General features: G+C 39.9%; 1 protein-coding gene across 11 annotated transcripts in view; it reads left to right on the forward strand.

The window, feature by feature from the left end:
- Nucleotides 1-23,660, forward strand: part of si:ch211-15d5.11 (nuclear receptor coactivator 7) — a 115,929-nt gene that overhangs the window by 23,186 nt on the left and 69,083 nt on the right. For all 11 annotated transcript variants that reach the window (XM_043717357.1, XM_043717366.1, XM_043717356.1 and 8 more), the window contains one exon: nucleotides 6,871-7,055. In XM_043717357.1, coding sequence (XP_043573292.1) covers nucleotides 6,871-7,055 — 185 coding nt within the window. The remainder of the gene's footprint in view (nucleotides 1-6,870; nucleotides 7,056-23,660) is intronic.

Consider the following 23,660-nt stretch of genomic DNA (forward strand, 5'->3'; position numbering starts at 1 on the left):
TCCCCCAAGTTCCTCCTCCCTACCTTTTATCTTAGCCTGCTGGACACACTTTCCTCATTCCTGACGAAGGGCTTATGCCCGAAACGTCGATTCTCCTGTTCCTTGGATGCTGCCTGACCTGCTGCGCTTTTCCAGCAACACATTTTCAGCTCTGAAGTTACACGACACCAGGTTTAGTCCAACCAGTTTATTTGAAAACACAAGCTCCGCTCCTTTGTGAGATGAAGTCTTCTGATGTGAAGACAATTTAGCAGAATAAAAGTTTAGAATGCTGAGAAACTGGCTTTTCTTTTCTTCAGACTTCACCTGACAAAGGAGAAGCACTTGAAACGCTTTTGATTTCAAATAAACCTATTGGACTATAACCTGGTGTCGTGTGCTTTCTGACCTTGTCCACCCCAATCCAACACCAGCACCTTCACATCTTAAATTAACTGAATACAGTTATGAATCTAGCTAAGTCACTTTCTGAAAGAGCAATGCAGTTTTTAAATATGTTCATGGTAAAACAGTTTGCAAGTGTTTCAAATCTTCAGTTTATTTCCCTTTCTGAAATATTTCAGTGAAATAATTTTGTGGTATTTATTGGATGGAGTTTATGCATTTCAGCGAATGTTACAGCGAATGTCATGGAAACTGCTTCCTACTGAATGGGTCCTCTAGTGTCAGCTTCAGCACATCAACTTTTCAGTAAAGCCACCTACTTGCAATTGTAAAGATTGTATCTTTTTATGTTACTGTATTTTTGATTGTGGACTGAAGTACAAAGAACAAAGAAAATTTACAGCCCAGGAACAGGCCCTTCGACCCTCCAAGCCTGAGCCGATCCAAATGTACTCTCTAAACCTGTCGGTCAATTCCTAAGCATCTGTATCCCTCTGTCCAGATGCATCTTAAATGAGTCTACCATGCCTGCTTTTACTACCTCTGCTGGCAACGCATTCCAGGCACCTACTTGCCACGTGTATCCCCCTTAAACTTTTCACCTCTCACCTTGAAAGAATGACCTCTCATTACTGAATCCTTCACCCTGAGAAAAGGCTTACCTCGATCTACCCTGTCCATACCCTTGGTGATTTTGTAGACCTCAGTCAGGTCCCCCCAATCTCCTTTTCTCTAATGAAAACAATCCTAACCTACTCAACCTCTCTTCGTAGCTAACACCTTCCATACCAGGCAACATCCTCGTACACCTTCTCTGCACCCTCTCCAAAGCATCCACATCGTTTTAGTAACATGGTGACCAGAACTGTACACTGTATTCTAAACGCGGCTGAACCAATGTCTTGTACAATTTTAACATGACCTGCCAGCTCTTATACTCAATACCCTGTCCGATGAAGGCAAACATACCATATACCTTCTTGACCGCTCTATCCACTTGTGCAGCAACCTTCAGGGTACAATGGACCTGAACTCCCAGATCTCTCTGCTCATCAACTTTTCCCAAGGCTCTTCCATTTATTGTATAATTTGCTCTCGAATTAGACTTCCCAAAATGTATCACCTCGCATTTACCTGGATTGAACTCCATCTGCCACTTCTCTGACCAACTCTCCAGTCTATCTATATTCTCCTGTATTCTTTGACAGTCCCTATGCTTTCTGTTACTTTACCAATCTTTGTGTCATCTGTAAATTTGCTGATCAGACCAACAGTGCCCTCTTCCAGATATTTTATGTATATTACAAACAACTGTGGCCCCAGCACTGATCCCTGTGGAACACCACTGGTCACCTTTCTCCATTTCGAGAAACTCTCGTCAACTACTAATCTCTAAGTCCTGTTGCTTATCCACCTAGCTAGGACACCCTGAACACCATGTAACTTCACTTTCTCCATTAGTTTACCACGGGGAAACTTATCAAATACCTTACTAAAGTCCATGCATATGACGTCTACAACCCTTCCTTTAGCTATCAACTTGGTCACTTCCTCAAAGAACTCTTTAAGTTGGTAAGGCACAGTCTCCCCCTGCACAAAACTATGTTACCTATCACTGATAAGCCCATTCTTTTCTAAATATAAATAGATTTTATCTCTCAGGACCTTCTCCAGCAACTTTCCCACCACTGACGTCAGGCTCACTGGTCTGTAGTTACCCAGAATATCCCTACTACCCTTCTTGAAGAGGGGGACAACATGAGCAACCCTCCAATCCTCCGGCACCTCACCTGTGTTTAAGGATGCCACAAAGATATCTGTAAGGGCCCCAGTTATTTCCTCTTGGACCTCCCTCAGCAACCTGGGAAGTAGGAAGAGGACTGTTTAAAAACCAAGAATGGGTGAAGGATTGCTGCTATTTTTAATGTAAGTTGAGATGAACTTCAAGGTTTGGTTAGTACTTGGAACTATGACATTATTGTGATTACAGAGACTTGAAGAGGAACAGGACTGGCAGCCGAATGTCCGAGGATTTAGATGTTTCAAGTGTGATAGAAAGGGAGGTAAAAGGGGTTGAGGAGTTGCATTACTGATAGAGGAGTATCTCACAGCTGTACTGAGGGAGGATACATCACAGGACTCATGCAGCAAGGCAATTTGGTTAAATTCTGGAATAGGAAAGATGAAATCACAATGCTGGAGGTATACTATAGGCCTCCCAACAGCCAGCAGGAGATAGAGGAGAGAAAGTTGTACTTTGGAAAGATATAAAAACAGCAGGATGGTTTTGGTGGGTGATTTTAACTTCTCAATATTGACTGGGACTCAGTACACTAAGGGCTTGGATGGGCAGAATTTGTAAGGACCACTCAGGGGGGATTCTTGACACAATATGTATACAGGGAAGGGATTATACTGGACCTGGTTTTGAGAAATGAGTCTGGCCAGGTGAGTGAAGTTTCAGTGGAGGAGTATTTCGGGAGTAATGACCATAATACCGCGAGTTTTAAGACACTCATGGATACGGATAACAGCAGTCATCGTGTGAAGGTATTAACTTGGGGGAAGGTGAACAACAACAATATTAGGTAGGAACTGGAGAACTTTGATTGGAGGCTGTTCGAGGGCAAATCCACATTAGACAAATGAGAATATTTCAAACAGCAGTTGACAAGAGTTCAGGAGCAGCATGTTCCTGTGAGAGTGAAGGATAGGTGTGGCAAGTTATATGAACCCTGGATGACCAGGGATGTTATGACCTTGGTCAGAAAGAAAAAAGAAGCATTCGTAAGGTCAAGGAGGATGGGAACTGATTAAGCCCTTGAAATATATAAGGAAAGTAGAAAAGAACTTAAACAAGGAATTAGAAGGGCAAAAGGGGGTCATGAAATGTCGTTAGCAAACAGGATTAAGGAGAATCTCAAGGCTTTTTAAACATATATAAAAAGCAAGAGGGTAGCCAGGGAAAGGGTTGGCCCACTCGAGGACCAAGGAAGGGATCTATGTGTGGAGCCAAAAGAGGTAGGTGACGTCTGAAACAAGTACTTTGTGTCAGTTTTCACTAAAGAGAAGGAATTGGTGAAGGGTGATCTCAGGTAAGGGAAAGTCAAGCTTTTAAGTCAAGTTGCTTTTAAAAAGGAAGAGGTTTTATGCATCTTAAGGTAGGTAAGTCGCTGGGTCCTGATGCGATCAATACCAGAATATTGAGGGAGGCAAGAAAACAAGTTGCTGGTGCATTGACAGACATCTTTGTATCTTCTTTGGCCAAAGTGTGGTCCCAGAAGATTGAAGAATAGTGAATGTTGTCCCATTGTTTTAGAAGGAGAGCAGGGATAATCCAGGAAATTACAGGCCTGTGAGTCTCACGTCCATGGGACGGAAATTATTGGAAAAGATTCTCAGGGACAAGATCTATATGCATTTAGAAGCAAATGGACTTATTAGCGATAAACAGTATGGTCTTGTGCGGGAAGAGGTTGTGCCTTATTAACTTGATCGAGTTTTTTGAGGAGGTGACAAAGACAATTGATGATGGAAAAGTGTTTGATGGTGTCTATGTGGACTTCTGTAAAGCCTTTAACAAGATCCCTCATAGCAGACTGGTACAAAAGGTAAAGTCACATCGTATCAGGGGTGAGCTGGCAAGATGGGTCCAGAACTGGCTTAGTCACGGGAGACAATGGGTAGCTGAAGGATGCTTTCCAGAATGAGGGCTGCATCTCGTGATGTTCCACAGGGATCTATGCTGGGACCTCTGCTGTCATAATCTACATAAATGATTTGGAGAAAAACATAGCTGATTTAATTAGTAAGTTTGTGGATGATACAAGGATTGGTGAAGTTCCGGAAAGTATTCCTGATCTAGACTCAGGTTCTAGACTCTAATCCAGACTCTGGTTTCCAGCATCTGCAGTCATTGATTTTACCTATATTTGGACAAAGTGAGGACTGCAGATGCTGGAGATCAGAGTCGAGAGTGTGGTGCTGGAAAAGCACAGCAGGTCAGGCAGCATCCGAGGAGCAGGACAATCAGCGTTTCAGGCAAAAGCCCTTCGTCAGGAATGAGGCTTGTGAGCCGAGGGGGTGGTGAGATAAATGGGAGGGGGTGGGATGCCAAGTTGGGGGAGGGGAAATGAGAAAACCTGTGAAATCCACATTGATGCCGTATGGTTAGAGATCTCAAGGCGGAAGATGAGGCACTCTTCCTCCAGGCATCAGGTGGTTAGGTTGTGACGATGGAGGAGGCCCATGACCTGCAAGTCATTGGCGGAGTGGGAGGGGGACATTGAAGTGTTCGACCACAGGGCGGTAGGATTGGTTGGTGCGGGAATGTATTTATTTGTAATGTAATTCTTGTTATGTACAGAAACCTGATCCATGCTTTCTGTCACCTGGGAATTCTACATATGTTTATAAAATCATTAACTTTTGAGATGATTCTGGAAAGAGTGGGTCCTGATTTCAAGTGTGTTGCCCCAGTGAGGTGTACACAATCTTTGAGCGAGATGTTTGTTAACATGCTTCAGTGTATTGCAGTTTAAGGTCCCACCTCTATATTACAGAAGTTTGATTTTTTTTAAAACTGAATATAAATTTCATAGATATACAAAAGGGAGTTACAAAAATGGACTAGAATCCATCATTCTCTTTGTTTAACAATGATTCTATAATTTTGTAACTGCATTTTGAGCTATTTTCTGATTAGTTTGTACATGAGAGGCAGCTTTTCTTGCAGACGGTAGTATGTGTATGGAATGAGCTGCCAGAGGAAGTGGTAGTGGTGGATACATTTATGATATTTAAAAGACATTTGGACAGGAACATGAATAGGAAAGCTTTAGGGGGATATGGACCAAACCCAGGCAAATGGGACTAGTTCAGTTTGGGATGCCTGATCGGCGTGAATGATTTGGACTAAAGAACCTGTTTGCATGCTGTACCACTCTGACTATCATCTTCACTGAGACCATTTACTTAACTACTTCCTTTCCGGGGAGGCAAAATAGTGCATGACTAAAATGCAGCAAAATCTCTACTATTTCTAGGCTTGGGCTGACAATTAGTAAATGACGTTCACACCACAGAAGTGCCAGGTGATGATATTATTATCACGAAAACCTCCTACACCTTGGAGATTACCTTTGATCAAGACTAGCCACATAAAAACTGTGGCTGCAGGAACATATTAGAAGCTAGTATCCTGCAGCAAATAAATCATTTCCTCACTACCTGCAATCTACAAGGTACAAGTCTGAAGTGGGATGGAATACGCCCCACTTGCCCGGATGAGTGCAGTTCCAACAACACTCAAGACGTTTACACCATCGAGGACAAAATACCCTGCTTGCTTGGCTCCACATTCAAAAACATTCATTCCCTCCAACACTGATACAGAGTTGTAACAGTGTGCACCATCCATCAGATGCACTGCAAGAATTCACCGACGCTCCTTAGGCAGCACTTTCCAAAACCCATAACCAACACCACCTCAAAGGACAAAGGCAGAAGATAAATGGGAACACTACCATGTTCAAGTTCCCTTCCAAGCCACACGCTATCCTGACCTGAAAATATAGCACCATTTTCAAATTGTCACTGGACCAAATTCCTGGAACTCTCTCCCTGACAGCATTTGGCAATACCTATAGCAAATGAATTAACGTGGTTCAAGAAGTCTGCTCATCACCACCTTCTTCAAGGCAAATAGGGATGGGCAAGAAATTCTGGCTCAGTCAGTAATACCCACATCTTATGAATGGATTAAAAAAAAATTCTCGAGTTGCTCAAGACACTAAATATATCGTGGTTTAAAGCATATGATATTATTCTCTTAGTATGTAATATGTTGTTCATGGATGCATCACAAAATTATTTTCATTTTTAAAATGATTACAGAAGATTTTCTTTCTGCATTTGGGACTGATTCTGTGCACTCAGAGGGGAATACATTTTGGGATATTGTGTTTAATTTTCCAAGCTATCTTCCCACTGTAATCACAGAATTATCCACTTTGTATAATGAAACCCCAAAGTCTTTATTAAAGAATAAATTTGCAATTGTGATATCAGTTTTGCCTTGTGAAAGCTTGTGAAATAGTTGTCCTTGAAGCAGAATGACCTTGAGTTGACATCTTTCATTCAATTATTTTCAACCTTGATTATGTTCAAATCAACTGTTTAAGTTTCCAATAATAAGAAAGACAGTTCTTTAATGTCCTTCTGCGACACATTTAAACTCTTGAGCTGCAAGAATACTGTGTCACCACATGGTGTCCTTACTGTTCAAAACTACAAAGCCAACACAACAACAGCTTCTAGAATGACAATGGATGCATTTTTAAAGTTTTCTTCATGAAATCAGAACTTCTAAAATACCTTCATGACATATGTTTATCTCATAAACAAGCTAGGATTGGAGGGATGAGTAGTTGAATTGCATGGGAAATGATAACATAGGTGTTTAATAGCATATTTTGTTTCTGTAAGGTTAAAGAAGAAATTCAAACAGACTAGAGCCATCTCTATGAAGTCTCCAGGGAATGAATATGAAAACAACAAGATGGCCTCCACCACAAAGGATGCAGCTGAGTTAAATTCTGCACCTTCTCTTTCTGTAATGAATTCATCAGGAAGAACACAGAATACTGATTTTCATCAATATTATTCAATGGGTAAATATTACTATGTCATTATTTTTACATGTGTGGCACATACTACAGCATTTTTTTTTAATGAGGACATTATTCTTCTTAGTCAAGTTTGCTTTGGATCTTTTTTAAAGATGTTCTAGCTCCTCCTGGTCCGTATTCGTTTGAACTTGCCTTTTACTGTGTCTGCCTGTCCATGGCTTCTGTTTACAATTGGTTTGTCTGGGCAGTAAAACCACCAGTGCTCTGCCATTCGGGCCTCAGCTTAAATGAGGAGCCTGGACCCCAATTATGTCATTGGCAGACAGCCTGCAATTTAAAGAAGACTTCTCTGATTTAGGGTAGGTAATAGTGAGTTTTGAGAAGATTTGTAGCTCAGGTTAGGGTAGGTTTTCTTGTAACCAGCAGCTAGATTGGGAAGGGAAAAGAATGGGCTAAGTTCCTCACTATGTTTTAACTGTATTCATGCCCACTCCTTCTGCTGATTTGGAGAAATGCAATTTTACTTTGTGTATTGGCTGGCTTGTTGTAGTAATGTGACTCCCTTCTTTGTTGTAAGTGTTGGCAGCCATTAAATACACATCACTTGAAACATGATGTCAGGAATAATGCAGTTAAAAATGTGAGGATTTTCAGAGCTGCATAAAGAAAGAAACATAAGAATATAACAATGAAGAAACAAAAATGCAGCAGTCGAAAAATTAAAATGACTGGATAAGGCAAAATGCCAAGGTGTTTTGTACTCCCTGCTGGTATGGAAATGAAGAAGGTATGAGAAAGAATTGGAATTTTTTCCACTCCCAGTGACAAAACATTGAAATAGCGATAGAATTAATTTTTAAAAACCTAAACAAATAATTGTAGCAACCAAAGATACCACAAGATGTATTGTAGCTTAGATTTCACTGCGAGGCAGAAAAGCCAGATGTCAGAGATTTTGAATGCTTTGAAAATATACTCTGAACCACATATTAATGCTCAGAGAGATGATTGATCAGCATGTGATGATTGATACATCTACCTGCATTCTGAGTATTTGAACAACTGAAAAATGATCTCAAAGATATAATGGCCTTGGATATGAGATCATGCCGTAGGAGCATGTCTGCTGAGAGAGGAGAAATCTAGTCTCAAGTATGCGAACAACATGTGTAGAACTACTGAGATTATGACCCATTATCTAGAGCATATCAATTGGAGATCATACAAGGCTTTGTATTATGCTGTGATGTGGAGGTGGTGTTGGACTAGGGTGGACAATGTCAGAAGTCACATGACACCAGGTTATAGTCCAACAGATTTATTTGAAATCACAGACTTTTGTAGCGCTGATTCTTCATCAAGTGAAGTGTATTATGCTGAGAGCCATCCGAAGATGAATGACAGCAATGGTTTGGAAAAAGGGAGAAATATTTTCAGAAGAGCCAGCCAGGAGACCGATCCGTACTAGAGGACAGGATGTAAATATTAAGGAGGATATCATACAAAAGAAAGTAAAGCACGTCCAGCATAGGATAAGCAGTGTTCTAACTGCAAAAGTCTAAATCATTTGCATACAAATGCCTGACTAGAAAGAACCAATGCCAGCATGTAAAGTTGGAGACATGTTAGCCAATGATTGTTATTAATCACTCTATACCATACAACAAATTGGCATCATTAGATCTTAATCTGATAAAATGTTTGTGACTATTGGAACATTGACTGCAGAAGGAGAGTGTCAAGCAAATGTGAAGTATCCGAAAGACACCGATGCTTCGTGCAACATCATGAGTCTCACAGACCTGTGCAAAGTGGTGGAAGGTTGTAACCCATGAGGAGAAATTAAGCTGAGAGCCCAATACAATGAAAGGAATTAAGTTTTGGAGCTCCAGCCTGTAAACACAATCCACTCATCTCAGCTGAAGCAAATTTAAAGCTTAGACTAGTTATCTTAAAAATGTCAGAAGACATTTTCAATATTTTGCAGGACACTAAGCCTTTGTCTGTTGAACAGTTCCTAAACCAGAGGTGGGGAACCTTTTCATGTTGGAAGGCCGCGTTATGTTAGTTGTAATATAATAAGGCCTCATCCAAGAAACTTTAATTATATAAATGTTGATACGGTTAGACTATGTAACTATTCTCAAATTTCACTTCAAATGGAAAGCCACGTGCACTGTTGTCATAAGTTGATAAACACTGGCGTACTGGATACCCACAGGCTCTCGCCAACCAGCCTCGGGCGATAGTAATGTCAGTCAGACGGGGAAGATGATGTACATTCTAGAGTTGCATTGTAACTAAATCATGAGCATAACAGGTGTCAAAATAGCCCTTATGACTTACACATTTTTTAATTGTGGCGGTCAGTCTGTGAGGATTATTTTGTTGAATTTTCTTTTACTCTCTGGTATTTTAAATACACTCATTTTAAGATTAAAATAAAAATAATAAAGGACGAAAAAACATATTAATAAAAAATAAAAGATTCGTTCTGCAAAATTTGGATTCATTCAAAAGGCCACACACAATGGCCTAGAAGGCTGAATGCGGCCTTAAGGCCTCAAGTTCCCCACCCCTGTCCTAAACACTTACAAAGATGGCTTACAAGTCTTGTGAAATCTCCAGGTGAATATCATTCCCAAGTAAATGAAAGTCTAAGACCAACTCAGAATCGGTTGTGGAGAGTCCCAGCTGCCAGTCTAAAAGACAAAGTAGAAGAGGTAGAGAATAAGGAAATATTAAAGGAAAAGATAACCCTTATGAACTAAATTAGCAGCATGGTAGCAGAGAAAAAACGTGCATTACTGAAGTCTGCATAGAGTGAAAGGATCTCAATGAGGCTTTAAAGACATCTCACTACTCCATGCCAACCATGAAGACATTTTGTCACAGATCTCCAAGTCAAATGTCCTTATGTTATGAAGGTGTAGAGGTGTACTGTACCTTTAAGAGAGTTGAAAAGCTAGCAAGGACCAACAAAGCACAGAGTCCTGAACAAGGTAACAATGTAACACTTGGTCGAAACAAATTGCAGCAGATGGGTTTCCATGAAACAAAAACAAATTCAAATTCAGCCAATCAGTTTAAATTTGAATGTTAGTATTTTGATAATATTAAAACCAATTATACGATACGATGTTTTGGGGTATAAAACCAGACATTTTGAACAGTTGGGGGAGAACTGCCAAAGGCCAACAAATGTAGACTGCTTGCTGAAGACCTCTCTGAAAGGTGCTTGTCTTTGGAGAGTTTGTACAGCAAAACATCGAGGATGACCTGGAGAGAATCTACAGAGGAAAATCTACAAAGGAGAATTGGCAAACCTGTTTGGTTTTGAAATGTGATTTTTTTTTCTGTAACTCTTAATTGGGAATTTTTTATTGGACTAGTGTTGTAGAGTGGGAGGTAAAAGATAAGTTTAAAAGAAAGGAGTTGTAAGTAGTTTTTGGTTTTAATATTCCCTGTTGGACATTTGACATTTTCCACTGTGCCAGAAAAGTATCAGGACACATAGCACAAAGTGGTTAGCGTCTACTCCAGGAAGATCACTATCATGAATTAACTCCTAGTCTATGGGGATGCAGAGACATAATGGAAGATGCCATTGCAGATCACAATAGAATCTGGTATAACTGTTACAGAGAGCTCTCTAGATGAACCTGAAGCTGAACAAGATAAAAATACAATTGAGGATACATGAAGTCAAGTACCGAGGTCACACATGACAGCGAAAGGACGTTGTCCAGATCCTGGCAAGGTGAGAACTGTAACAGAGATGCAACAACCAACAAACGGGAAAGCAGTGCAATGATTTGTTGGATTCATACCTGTTTAACAAGGTTTTTGTCTAATTTTTCATCAGAGTGTGACTGACCCCTACTCAAGATTGCTACCACTATTAAGATATTAGGACACACAAGAAGCACCTTTCAGTAGAATCAACTGGTGAGCAGAGGTATTATGATGTTAATGATGAAGTAGGATGACAGTGAGGCAGGACTTGGAGTAGCCCTTATACAGCACGGACAACCATTGTGTTTGGTCCTAGTGTGTTCAAGCAAACTGAATTATGCTACACTCAAGTTGAGGTAGTGTGTCTGGCTATTGTCTTTGCTTGTTTTAATCAAAACTAGTTTGGGAGAGACACAGTGGCAGTGGAGTCTGACCGCAAACAACTTCAAAGCATCTTCATCAAACCACCTCTACCAACTCTCTAAAACATCTGCAAACAATGTTACTTTGTTTGCAGAGATCTCAGCTTGATGTGAAAATACAAGCAAGGGAAATAGATGTACATTTGAAGAAATACTATCAAGAGCAGTACTCCTTACAAAAAAGATTGAGAATGCTGTGACAGTATGAAATTGTCTGGATTCAACAACTCAATATGCTCTGGAAGTCATTAATCCAGCAGAGACATTGAATCTGAAAGACAAGCATCTTGCACAAATTAAGTACAACAGGCAACAAGATGCAACTCTTTAAGAATTGCAAGAAGTAATGATGAAAGGTGTGCTTAAAAACAATAAGGACAGATTGGTTGCTATAACAGTGAATGTCCAGGACATGGAGGGATGAATTGACAGCCCAAGATAGAATGAAGTGACTTCTGGAAGGAAATAGACTAATTAACCTAAAGAGATGAGAAAAATGATGCTGAAGTATAGGCAATCAAGCCAAGAAGAAATTGAGTCTAATCCAAGGAAGGCAAGAGAAATGTTCTGATAATCAAATATGAACAGTGAGATTAAAGACCACATCAGCTCATGCTATGATTGTAAAAATGCCACAGTAAGCAAGTTATAGAGCTGTTTTATGTTATCTGAAATCCCATACAAAAAAATGGATATAGCTTTGATTAGACCAATTCACCCTCACAGGAACCAATATTCTTATCACCATCAACCACCACACTGACTACTGGGAGTTTGTTCAGTTGACATCAGTGATGACAAGTGAGATTGTAAAATGGCTGAAAACAGACCAGTCATTAAGGTATTCCAGACATTATGATGAGCAACACAATGGCCCACACTTTGTGTGAAAAATTCTAGTGATTCATATATGGTTAGGAAATTCACCGTAATAGGAAGGGCCTGAAGAAGGGCCTGTGCCCGAAACGTCGAATCTCCTGTTCCCTGGATGCTGCCTGACCTGCTGTGCTGTTCCAGCAATAAAGTTTCAAAATTCACCGTAATAAATCATCTCCACACTATCCCACCCAATGGACAGGCTTGAAGCAGCAGTGAAAATTGACAAAGTAATTACAAATAAATGGAGCAAATTCAGCACAGATTTACACCAAGGTAGTCTAAGAATGGAGAAATACTGAAGGCGTGGAAAGTAATGCAACCAAAGACACATCCAAACTAATTTTCCAATAGCAAACACTACTGAAGCCAGGGATAGTGACGCATGAATGACAAAATCAAGGTGATACTGCAGAAAGACAAATTTCACTTTGATAAACTGTCAAGACATTGCCAGAGCTGAATATTGGAGATCCAGCCAGAGCGAAAGTGTTCAACGTGCTCAATAAAAGTCAGCTCATGTGGCAACTTGAAATGTATGTAAAGCTATTGTTACTGTGAGTATATACAATGAATGTGGATAGCCAAAAAAGAGAAAATGCTGGAAAATCTCAGCAAGTCTGGCAGCATCATAAGGAGAGAAAAGAGCTGACATTTTGAGTCTAACTGACCCTTTGTCAAAGCCAGATGTGGATAGCCAGATATGTTGTCATAACCATAGACATATAGATACAAGAAGCTATTCCTTCATGCAGGAAGCAGATCAGGAAGAATTAATCTCACCATTTGCACAGAGTATGAGAATGACCATCAGCCTCAGAGGTTCACTATTCCCCAGCAACAGATATTGATCAACAACAACGTTACCATGGCAATAGTACTCACAATAGGATCAACACTCCCTTGAGTAGGAACATCATCCAAGGAATGAGCAAATTCCACAAAAACAGCCAATGGCAACTTATTTGTATACCATTAGGAGAGCTGCATAATTTAAAGATGTTAACCATGCATGCGCAGAGAGTGATGAATGTAGAATTGATGAGAATTAACACTATTTGTTAATGAATGTTAATTTTCTTTGTATCCATGAATATAGTTACTTACATAACTTATAACTGTAAATGCAAATTATAGTAGTCACGTGACCTCTACTTTCTGCAAATACCTTTTGTGTGCTGTCTTTGGCAGCCATTAAACACACCTAAGTTGAAACACACCTCACCTTGACCTCAACCAAGCTGAAGATTTTCGATTAAACATATATATCACTTAGACCTTTCCAGTGGATCAGCAATTTTATCTAATCGTTGGCTGAGTTGTACACACCAGGAAAATTCCAAGTTCACTCACTAATCTGTGTCAGGGAGCACACCGTACTCCTGCCCTAGCTGTTACTGTTGCTTTCCGTACCCTCTGGAAATAATGATGGATGTGGTGGCAGGAAATCTCTCCTACACCTGATCACGGTTTACTAAGTCTTTCTATATATCGGCATTGGATGAAGATAGGATCAGGCTTGGATGCCCTACACACTTGAATAGCTACTTGATGCTCATTGTTAAGCTTCCTGCATGATGGGTGCCTACTTGAATAAGGGAACAGTGAGTAATTAGTGCTGATGAAACCATAATTTACTAATGGAGTCACTTCCTTTATAAGTAAAGAAAATAGATGAATTACTTCCTAAAATTGAGAGCTGGAAATGTTTGGGGATGGTGTTTCTGGATGTTGTTTCTCAGGTGGCAGGAGGGCTTTGTTTTCTCCATTGTGTGCCAGAACCAGCTTCAAGGTTCCTTCTGAAAATTCTATTTGCAACTTGCAAGAATCAACCACTCTACAACTCAGAGACAAGTTCACCATTAGCTCCAGTCAGCACAGTAATAAAGTGGAGAACCAGCTTGCACTGGAACCAAAGCTACTTTGAAATTATATGAACCATTTGCTAGTGTCACTAATTTCCAATGCACAGTGAAGTATCAAACCCAAAGTATTGCAGAGATGAACTGTGGTCAAGTACTAGAAAGATCCAGTAGATAAAAATAAATGTTCTTGTCTTTGGTTTTTGCAAAGCCCATGGTTTATTTGGATTTGCTGCTGGCTGTACAAGGTAGTGCATGAGGAATTACTGGAACTAGAATAACATTTAATCAAATATAAAAACTGCTTTGAGGACTTTTTTTTATGTATGTATTTACCAGCTAGTGTACAGTTAAGAAATTTACTGTAGCTGTCTGTGCTTGTTTCTGATATCCATCCCTAAATCTTGAATTGTTTCTCTTTTTCCTGGTTTTAAACCTGGCATCAAGTTTGCATTATATTACTAGAAGTTACAAAAAGCATATTACATAAAGAATTTTACACATCCGTTTAATAGGCTGTTTGAATTATATACAAAACCGATACGCACCAGGTTAAGTGTGGTCCAAATAAACTCCAGCAAACTCAGTTTTACATTTCTTTAAAGAGCACATGGGCTACAAAATTGGAAATGGCCTATTTGTCTGAGCAGAGATCAGGATGTGCTATTATTTATGCCCAACAAAGTGATGTGATCAGCACACATTCTGCCAGCCCAGTTCCATGATTGTGGCATGGAATCCAACATAAACCATGCTGCATGCTGAGCAAGAGACACAGGATTATGTGAGGTGAGCATAAGCCAAAATTAGCCTGCAATTCTTAAAGCTGGCATGCTCCTTTTTAAGCGGATATGGATTCTAACTATAACAGGTATGGAACTCTTTCTGAAAGCTGTTCGAGCTCATCTAGACACACGATACTGTATCTGCATCCAACGGATAAAAATCCAAACCACCTCATCAGAAAGTTCCATGCTGATGCATTTAAACAGTGCTAGTGGGTCCCTTCTGCAGGTGAACACTTGACCTGCTATGTGTATTTAAGAGAGAGCTTATCAGGATGTGACAGGTCTACAACCAAATCAGCATTTGATGCTGACTGTCTTGATGATTGCTATAAAGTTCTGGAGCATGTGTGACATGCCTGCACAACTCCATTCCAAAAATTGTGATCAGGACAGACCACCAGCTGTGCTCCCCCACTATTTTTATCTTCTTCAGGCTTCTGTGCAGATCCAAATTTTGCAAACAATTTTATTAAAAGTTTTCTTTCCATGGTCATTATATTGATTGCAATTCAGGCTTATGTTTTACTCTTCATATTTTAAGTTTTCATACTGTGTAGGTGACAGGTTAGAGAAGTTGCTTCCCTGATGGCTGATTTAAATAATCAAGTAGTGTGATTAAATAATCAAGAAGGAGCAATATTAAGGTGTGATTTTAGGATTTTTTAATCATAGAGCTTCCTCAGCCTTAAGCTCTGTGATGCTTCAAACTCAGCTGGAAAATCTACATTCTGGTTTTTAAGAATCTGAAAACAGAACAAATGCAGGGAATGGGAATCTTTGGAGACACAAATCTAGTATTGATGTGTCAGCAAAAGGTTATTTATGATTATTAAATTTTCACTTGTAAGTGATTATGTTATCTTGAGAGATAAAATACTGTTGAACTTCCATTGAGTACTTTTCAGATGGCCTTGCCTCAAACAGGTTGGTCCCTAGAGGACTGTGCCATCTTAGTCTAAATGGTAGGAAGTCTGGTTGAGTGACATTAGTAAGTGCACTGGCAGGGGAGCAGACATTCAGTCATCCAAACAGAGGCCAACAGGTTTCTCTCTTATGAGGCCAAGGCTAAAGCTGTCAGAATTGCTATGGAGAATTTCACTATGGTGCTGAGTGCTGACCACTTGGATCTTATTGGGCTGAAAAGCCTTCATATTCTGTTTTGAAGTAACATGATTTCTCTTTGCATTGTATGCAGGCTTTCTGTTGGGCTGACCCAAGTATTTCCATATGAGCCACCTTCTTGGGTATTTCAGGCTAAAGTTCTCTATGTGGCCTTGTGCTCTGCTGAATCTGTGGCATCTTATCCTCCTGTTATAGCTCCTCCGCACTTGTACCTGGTGGCCATCTGTCCTCTACTCTAGCCTCAAAATCTGGAGTCTAATGATGACCGTGAACCCATCTGGTTCATTAATGGCCTTTAGGCGAGGAAACTAAATCCTTACCTGGTCTGGACTACCTGTGAGTCCAGATCCAAAGCAGTGCGGTTGACTCTAAACTGGCTTCTGGGATGAGCAATGAATGCGGGCCCAGCTAGTGACGACCTCATCTTGAGAAAGAATTGAAAAGGAGTCTACACGGTATCATTATCTGGGCTGCTATTTGCAAGAATATGGTGAAGTTATAGTGCTTCTCTCTAGCACTGTGCTCCACCTTCTCCTCTGGCTGGAGGGTATTGACGTTCTAAGTAGCTGAAATAAAAGACAAAAGATTAACCGTGGTGTGAACGAGAACAAAGAGAAGGAACTGGGTGTCTGAAATTTCTCATGCAAAGTATATACTGTAGAGTGAAGGAGAGATCAAAAGAAACTGATATAAAGAAAATGTACCCAGTGTCTCCATCAACTTCACCTTACCCCTTCCAGGATGCTTTAAACAAGAAACAGAGGATGTGTAAACTTTTTTTTTCCTTCCAGTGGCAGCCTCTTATTTGCTGTTGAGCCAATTCTACTGTGGGAAAGAGTCAACTATGTTAGTTAAGGGTTTAGAGAATGTGGCTAATCCAGTTGAGCAGCTGAGCATTACATGTGAAATGGAAGTTGTGGGTAAGTGAAGTTTATGGTGGTTGTAAGTTTGTAAGTATGTCATAATGATGGTTAATGAAGAATGATACAGTGATTACAGAACTGTGCAGAGATCTTGTTGAGCAGGAGTGTTGTAAGTGCTTTATTTAATGAGACTGTTGGTGGCATGGCTCAGATGGTTAGCAGATTACTTACCTTGACAACTTTTATTAGTTCATTGATTTTTTTTTCCCCGCTGGAGCCATGTTGTTGCGGCAGTTGTTTTAATATTGGCTTCCTCATTTATCCTCCTGCTCTTCTCTCCAGTGAACAGCGAGAGGGGTGAGGAGATGTGAATATGGCAAAGTGATGGTCCCGTTTCACTTCTCTGTTGACAGTAAATCTCCAATACAATATGAGAGTGCCATTGTTTCTCCTTTCTCCCTCCTTCAGCCATTTCCTCTGGCTTTTGGACCTCAAATTTTACATGTGCCCTTTAAGAAATGTTGGTTGCCCTTAAGTACCATTCTGGTGCTCTTTCCCTCCCGCGCCCCCATCATCAGCAAAGGAATAGAATGGGCTGAACTGGCTGCAGGCACAGATTGGTATGACTGACTTGCAGCATGGACTTTTCCAGCATTGATACTATTTGATTCAGGTAGTCTGCCCTTTCCCATCCAGGTGTCCACTTTGACATAATTCAATTCCTAGTCCAGTGACTTCAGGAATGAAAGGGTAAAGCTTTGCTAAAAAATAACTTTTGGGTAAATCGACTAACCTTTTTTTTGATCTGACCATGTTGAGTGTATAATTTGCCATGACCTGCACAAGTGTGAGTGCACTCATTCAATACAGGGAGTTGATGTTGATTGCTGACTGTTCAGGTGAAAACATTGAGTTGACAGTAGCAACATACTGAGCCAAGGTTATTGTATGCTTTCCACATCAATTAGGCAGCTGTTGCTATAGAAAGGATTTGGTATTCTCAGAAGAATGAGCAAGTAGGATAGCCACTGTAAAATAATATTTAATAGGATCTAAGAACACAATATATTTTTAAACTATGCAGTCAATATACATGTACTTAAATTTAAACTGAAAATTATTGTGATACAGTTGCCTTGATATTTCTTTTGTTTTTGTAGATGTTTGGATGGCAGTGCCAGTGAGACTTAGTTCCATTCAGCGTACCTGTTCTCATTGTTTTTAACGTATAAATATTGGATAGCTCAATTGAATGAAGTATTGGACTGCAGGCAACTGGGTCCTGAATTCGGTTGCCTGCAGGACTCACTCAGCCATTTATTCTTTCAAAGCTGATAAAATAATCTGTGTTAGAAATGGGTGATGAGGTGGATGGGGATGGGTGCGTACTTGATCAAAGCAGTTTGCTTTCCAGACTGTGCACGGTTTCATAAGTATTGTCTTCAAGTACTTCTTGGGAGTTGGCAATAGAAACTAAACCCAGCACAGCCTAATACTACTAAATAGCTAGATAATATACTATTAAATACCAAGATAAAATACAAGTTAAATCTATTATCTCTTCAATAGATAGGTCTGTTAGACAATAACAGAAGTCACACAATTGTTTTCTTAATGAGAACATCGTATGCATGCAAATATCTGTTAGATTGGTCTGGTCACATTTCTCCTACGACTACACAGCTGTTTGGCACCTGAATTTACCCAACGCAAGCAACACTACAGTTTGTACAAAAACAAATTATATTGAACAATAAACAATTCAAAGCTAAAGTGGCTGGCAACAGTTAAACATGTGAAGTCCTTCATATGGAGGGAAGTAAAAATCGAAAGCCAGTCTTGGCATAAGCAATTTAGAAGGGGAGCATATCTTCCTCATAGCAGGTTTTATTTTCTCTGTCATTGTTGCTCACTGACGGTAGTATCTTAATTTGAAGTACACATACATAGGTAGTGGTCATTGGCAGGCTATTGTGGAAGTACCAGAGCCATATCGAGTCTTGCTCTCGCACAGATGCACGGTTCACTGGTTAGCTGCCTAAGTGAGTAACATGGCTGATTTTTTTTGTCTTCATAACACAGCCATGAATTGAACTGAACCTTTGTACCGACATTTCCATGCTTGTGGGTGAAGTGTCAATCAAGTGGGCTGCTTTGTTCTGGATGGTGTCAAGTTTCTTGAGTGTTGTTGGGGCTGCGCTCATCCAAGCAAGTGTGGAGTTTTCCATCACATTCCTGACTTGTGCCTTGTAGATGGTGGGTAGGCTTTAGGGAGTCAGGAGGTGAGTTACTGGCCACAGTATTCCGAGCCTCTGACCTGCTCTTGTAGTCACAGTGTTTATCTGATGAACTTGGGACATTTCATTATGTTAAAGGTATTATATAAATATAACTTGTTCTTGTTTTTATTGTAGGTAACCCTGATTTTAGATTTTAAAAACCTAAAGATTGCAAGAAGAGGAGAAAGCTGATGAGTTTCACAGATCTTGAAAACAATGGGTTAATGCTAGGAATTAATTCAGTGAGGTTGATTTCATCAAAATGAGATGCACTGAAGAGAAAGAGCATGTAGACTGACTGCAGCTGAGCAAGAAAATCGCTTCTATATTTATAATACATTACGAGGTCCGTTTCTGACTAACACCAGAGGATAGTGAGATTATATTTGAAGGTATTCCGGTACATTTACTTATCTTTATTTATCAATGTGAAATATTTTCCTATAAATCAAGCCAAATTAGTCTCACTGGGGAAGATTTTGCTGCAATATATGGAGCAAAATTCCAAATCCATTTTTAAAAAATGTTACACTGAAGAAATGGGGTATAACAGATTGTGAAGTTGGACCCATGCCAGTTTTACATAGTGTTGTGGTATGATCCCACAACCACCTGATGAAGGAGCAGCGCTTTGAAGCTAGTGCTTCCAATTAAACCTGTTGGACTATAACCTGGTGTTGTGTGATTTTTAACTTTTTACACCTCAGTCCAACACCGGCATCTCCAAATCATGGTATGAACCTGATGGTGATGGAGTGTGTTCAGAATAACTGAAAGCTTTCATAAAAGTGGAAAGAAGAGCAATGGCAGTTAAATGTGCAGGATGTCCTCTGTAAGCACCATCCAGGTAACTGGTACCAATACCCATAGAAACTTTTAATAATCCAAAAGTCAATTGTATTTAAACAGAACTCAAGTCCCCAACATTTCTATCTGAGAACTTTATTTAATTTGGCTACACCCTACTGATGACTTCCTTTAATTATTTTATCAGGTCAGAGATGTTGTTACACACCTCTTGAGCTGGTGGGACTTAAACATGAGTCTGCTGGCTCAGGTGTAGGGACATTATCATAGAGCAACAATAACCATTACCCCACAAATTACTAACTCCCCATATTTATACCACTAATTCAAACTTAATGAAGTCTAATTACTATATTTATCACCTGTTCCGTCAATCCATTTAGTATCAGGCATTCCTTCAGAACATATTAGTTACTTTTAATTAAAGACCCATCCCACCCTGGCAATGTTTTTCTACAACCTCTCCCATCAGGGAGAAGGTACAGAAGCCTGAACACACGCACCAGTCAGTTTTGAAACAGTTTCTACCCTACTGCTGTTAGAATATTGAATAGACTCTCAAACTCTTAACACTTGCCTCTACCTGTGTTTTTGTTTTTGCTGCTGTTTACCTATTATTTACTTATCTAAGCTACTTAATTATGTGATCTGCCTGTGTTGCTCGCAAGACAAAGCTTTTCACTGTGCCTCAGTACATGTGACAATAAATTCAATTCAATTCAATCAATCTCTTCAGACACATAATGGTACACCTCATGGAACTGGTGTAACTTGAACCAACCTTCTCGTCCAGAGATAAGGACATTACCACATTACCCACTTTCAGACCATATTAAAGATAACAAGCAACACTTTGCCTTGATAGCCAACACATGAGTTACCAAGTGTAAGGCTTTTCCACCATTTGCCTGTGGAATCCACCTTGTGTTTCCTTTCCCATCATCTTTGTCCAATCACCCCGATAAAGGATTGAGAAGGCCTTTTTCATGCACTCCCAGTATGCATGGATGTTCAGTCGCCAACATATATACAAGTCTGGACTTGGCCCCTGTGACTAATTGCCTTAATCTATGAAAATAAATTCTATTCACAATTTTGCATTCTATTCTGGGTCTTAGCCAGTTATTTGAAAAATTTGCAGATGTTTCAAAAATTCACTATGTGGCTGAGAATGAGATTTATCAGAGTTATTGATAACAAGAAAGCTGTAGAGTTCAGAAATCTACCAGTCAGCTAGTCAGGTGGCCTGACATGTGTCAAATAGAATTCAATCCAAAGAAGTGTGGGGTAGTGCTCTTAGGAGGGGAAAAGAAGGAAAGGGAATAAAGAATAAATGATAAGATAGAGAACAGAAGGACCTTGGGAGAGTGCATGTCCACACAACCCTGAAGGTAACATGACAGGTAGATAAGATTGTTAAGAATGCATCCTTTTCTTCACGAGCTGAAGCATGGGATACAAGACCAGGGCGGTTACACTAGAACTGAATAATATACTATTTAGGCCACAGTGACAGTTCTGGTCCTGTATTGCAAAGGAGGGTACACAAGTCAGGGTACAGAGGAGAGGATGACGATGATTGCTAAGACTGAAGAATTTTAACTTGGAGGAAAATGGGCTAGGTGGGCTAAGATTTTTCCTTTGAAACAGAAGTGGCTGGGGGGAGAATTAATTGTGGTGTCCAAAATTATAAGGAACCCATGAAGGATGGAAAGAACTTATTCCCCATTGCAGATAGGTAAGCAACCAAGGTGTCAGAATTTAATTTGTTTTAAATGTACTGCCTTAGGAATTGTGACATCTTGGCGAGGCCAGCCTTTCTTGCCAATCCCAATTTTCCTTGAACTGATTATTTTGCAAGGTCATATTAGAGTGCATTTTAAGAGGCAACTGGATTAGTGTGAGTCTGGAGTCTCATATACATCAGACAAGGCAAGAACAGCAGATTTCCTTTCCTAAAGGACATTAGTGAACCAAACGCATTTTTATGAGAAGCAGTGATAGTTTCATGGTCACCATTTGTGACACTAGCTTTGCATTCCAGATGTTTTTAATTAAAAAATATAAATTCGACCTGCTGCCATAGAATTTAATACCATGTCTTCAGCGCATTGGCCTGGGCCTCTAAATGCGAGTCTTGGAATCTTACCATAAGATGATTGGAGGGGAACTGAAAAGTTTATTTTATTACGAAGAGGGTAGTGGCAGTCAACTTCACTGAGATGCTGGTAAAGACAGAAATCCACATTGGAATGAGAAAATATTTGGATCTGCGCTGGAAGGAGCATTACCTGCAAGGCCACAGGCCATGCATTAGAAGTGGATCAGTACAATCATGATAGGCTGAAAAGACTTTTGTGCCCTGAATTTAAAAAATTCTATGAACTGTGACTTCCACAAATAGATGATTGTCAGTCTGATATTGTTTGTTAGGGAAATAATAACATACTGTTAATACAGCTTGTGAATGTAGTGAGTCGGCTTTCCTCAAAGCTGGCTGGTTGTAAATATAGAATATGCAGAGAGGAAGAACTTAGCAAGAAAGACTGTATTCCTAAAACTGCATGTCCTTATTTTTCAGTCTCTTTATCCAAAAGATACTTTAAGCCTGGACAGTACAAATGAAGATTTATACCATTCTATTCATTAATGGACTTGGGAGCAGGAGTAGGCATTTCAAGTATGTTCAGACATGTTATAACATCTTGTGAAGCATGTAGGACATGAACAGGACCTTTGGCCTAGAGGCTCCACAACAGCTTTAAAAACAAGAAGAATGAACCACACCCAAGAGAATGAAATTTGATTTAAGTGCCTTGGACCACTTAGCCACACAACCATTATAGATTTTAAATCCATCACCTTCACCACTAGGCCAGAACAATAAGGCCTGCCATTCAATTAGATCATAACTAATTTGTGCATCAGCTCCAATTGACTGGCTCTATATCCTTTACAAGACAAAAAAAAGAATCCCTGAATATCAGTTTTGAGAGCTCCAATTGTCCTGACATCTATAGCTTTGTTGAGGAGATAATTCTAGATTTCTGCTTGACCTTGTGTGGTAAAGGGACGGCTGGAAAATGGGAAGCCTTCAGAAATGAGATAACGAGAATCCAGAGAAAGTATATTCCTGTTAGGGTGCAAGGAAAGGCTGGTAGGTATAGGGAATGCTGGATGACTAAAGAAATTGAGGGTTTGGTTAAGAAAAAGAAGGAAGCATATGTCAGGTATAGACAGGATAGATTGAGTGAATCCTTAGAAGAGTCGAAAGGAACTAGGAGTATACTTAAGAGGGAAATCAGGAGGGCAAAAAGGGGACATGAGATAGTTTTGGCAAATAGATTTAAGGAGAATCCAAAGAGATTTTACAAATACATTAAGGACAAAAGGGTAACGAGGGAGAGAATAGGGCCCCTCAAAGATCAGCAAGACGGCCTTTGTGTGGGGCCGCAGAAAATGGAGGAGATACTAAATAAGTATTTTGCATTGGTATTTACTGTGGAAAAGGTTATGGAAGAAATAGACTGCAGGGAAATGGATGGTGACATCTTGTAAAATGTCCATATTACAGAGGAGGAAGTACTGGATGTCTTGAAACACATAAAAGTAGATAAATCCCCAGGACCTGATCAGGTGCACCCTAGAACTCTGTGGGAAGCTAGAGAAGTGATTGCTGGGCCTCTTGCTGAGATATTTGTATCATCGATAGTTACAGGTGAGGTGCCAGAAGACTGGAGGTTGGCTAACGTGGTGCCACTGTTTAAGAAGGGTGGTAAGGACAAGCCAGGGAACTATAGAACAGTGAGCCTGACATCAGTGGTGGGCACGTTGTTGGAGGGAATCCTGAGGGACAGGATGTACATGTATTTGGAAAGGCAAGGACTGATTAG

Source organism: Chiloscyllium plagiosum, chromosome 27 (genome assembly GCF_004010195.1).
Source record: "Chiloscyllium plagiosum isolate BGI_BamShark_2017 chromosome 27, ASM401019v2, whole genome shotgun sequence".
Taxonomy (NCBI): domain Eukaryota; kingdom Metazoa; phylum Chordata; class Chondrichthyes; order Orectolobiformes; family Hemiscylliidae; genus Chiloscyllium; species Chiloscyllium plagiosum.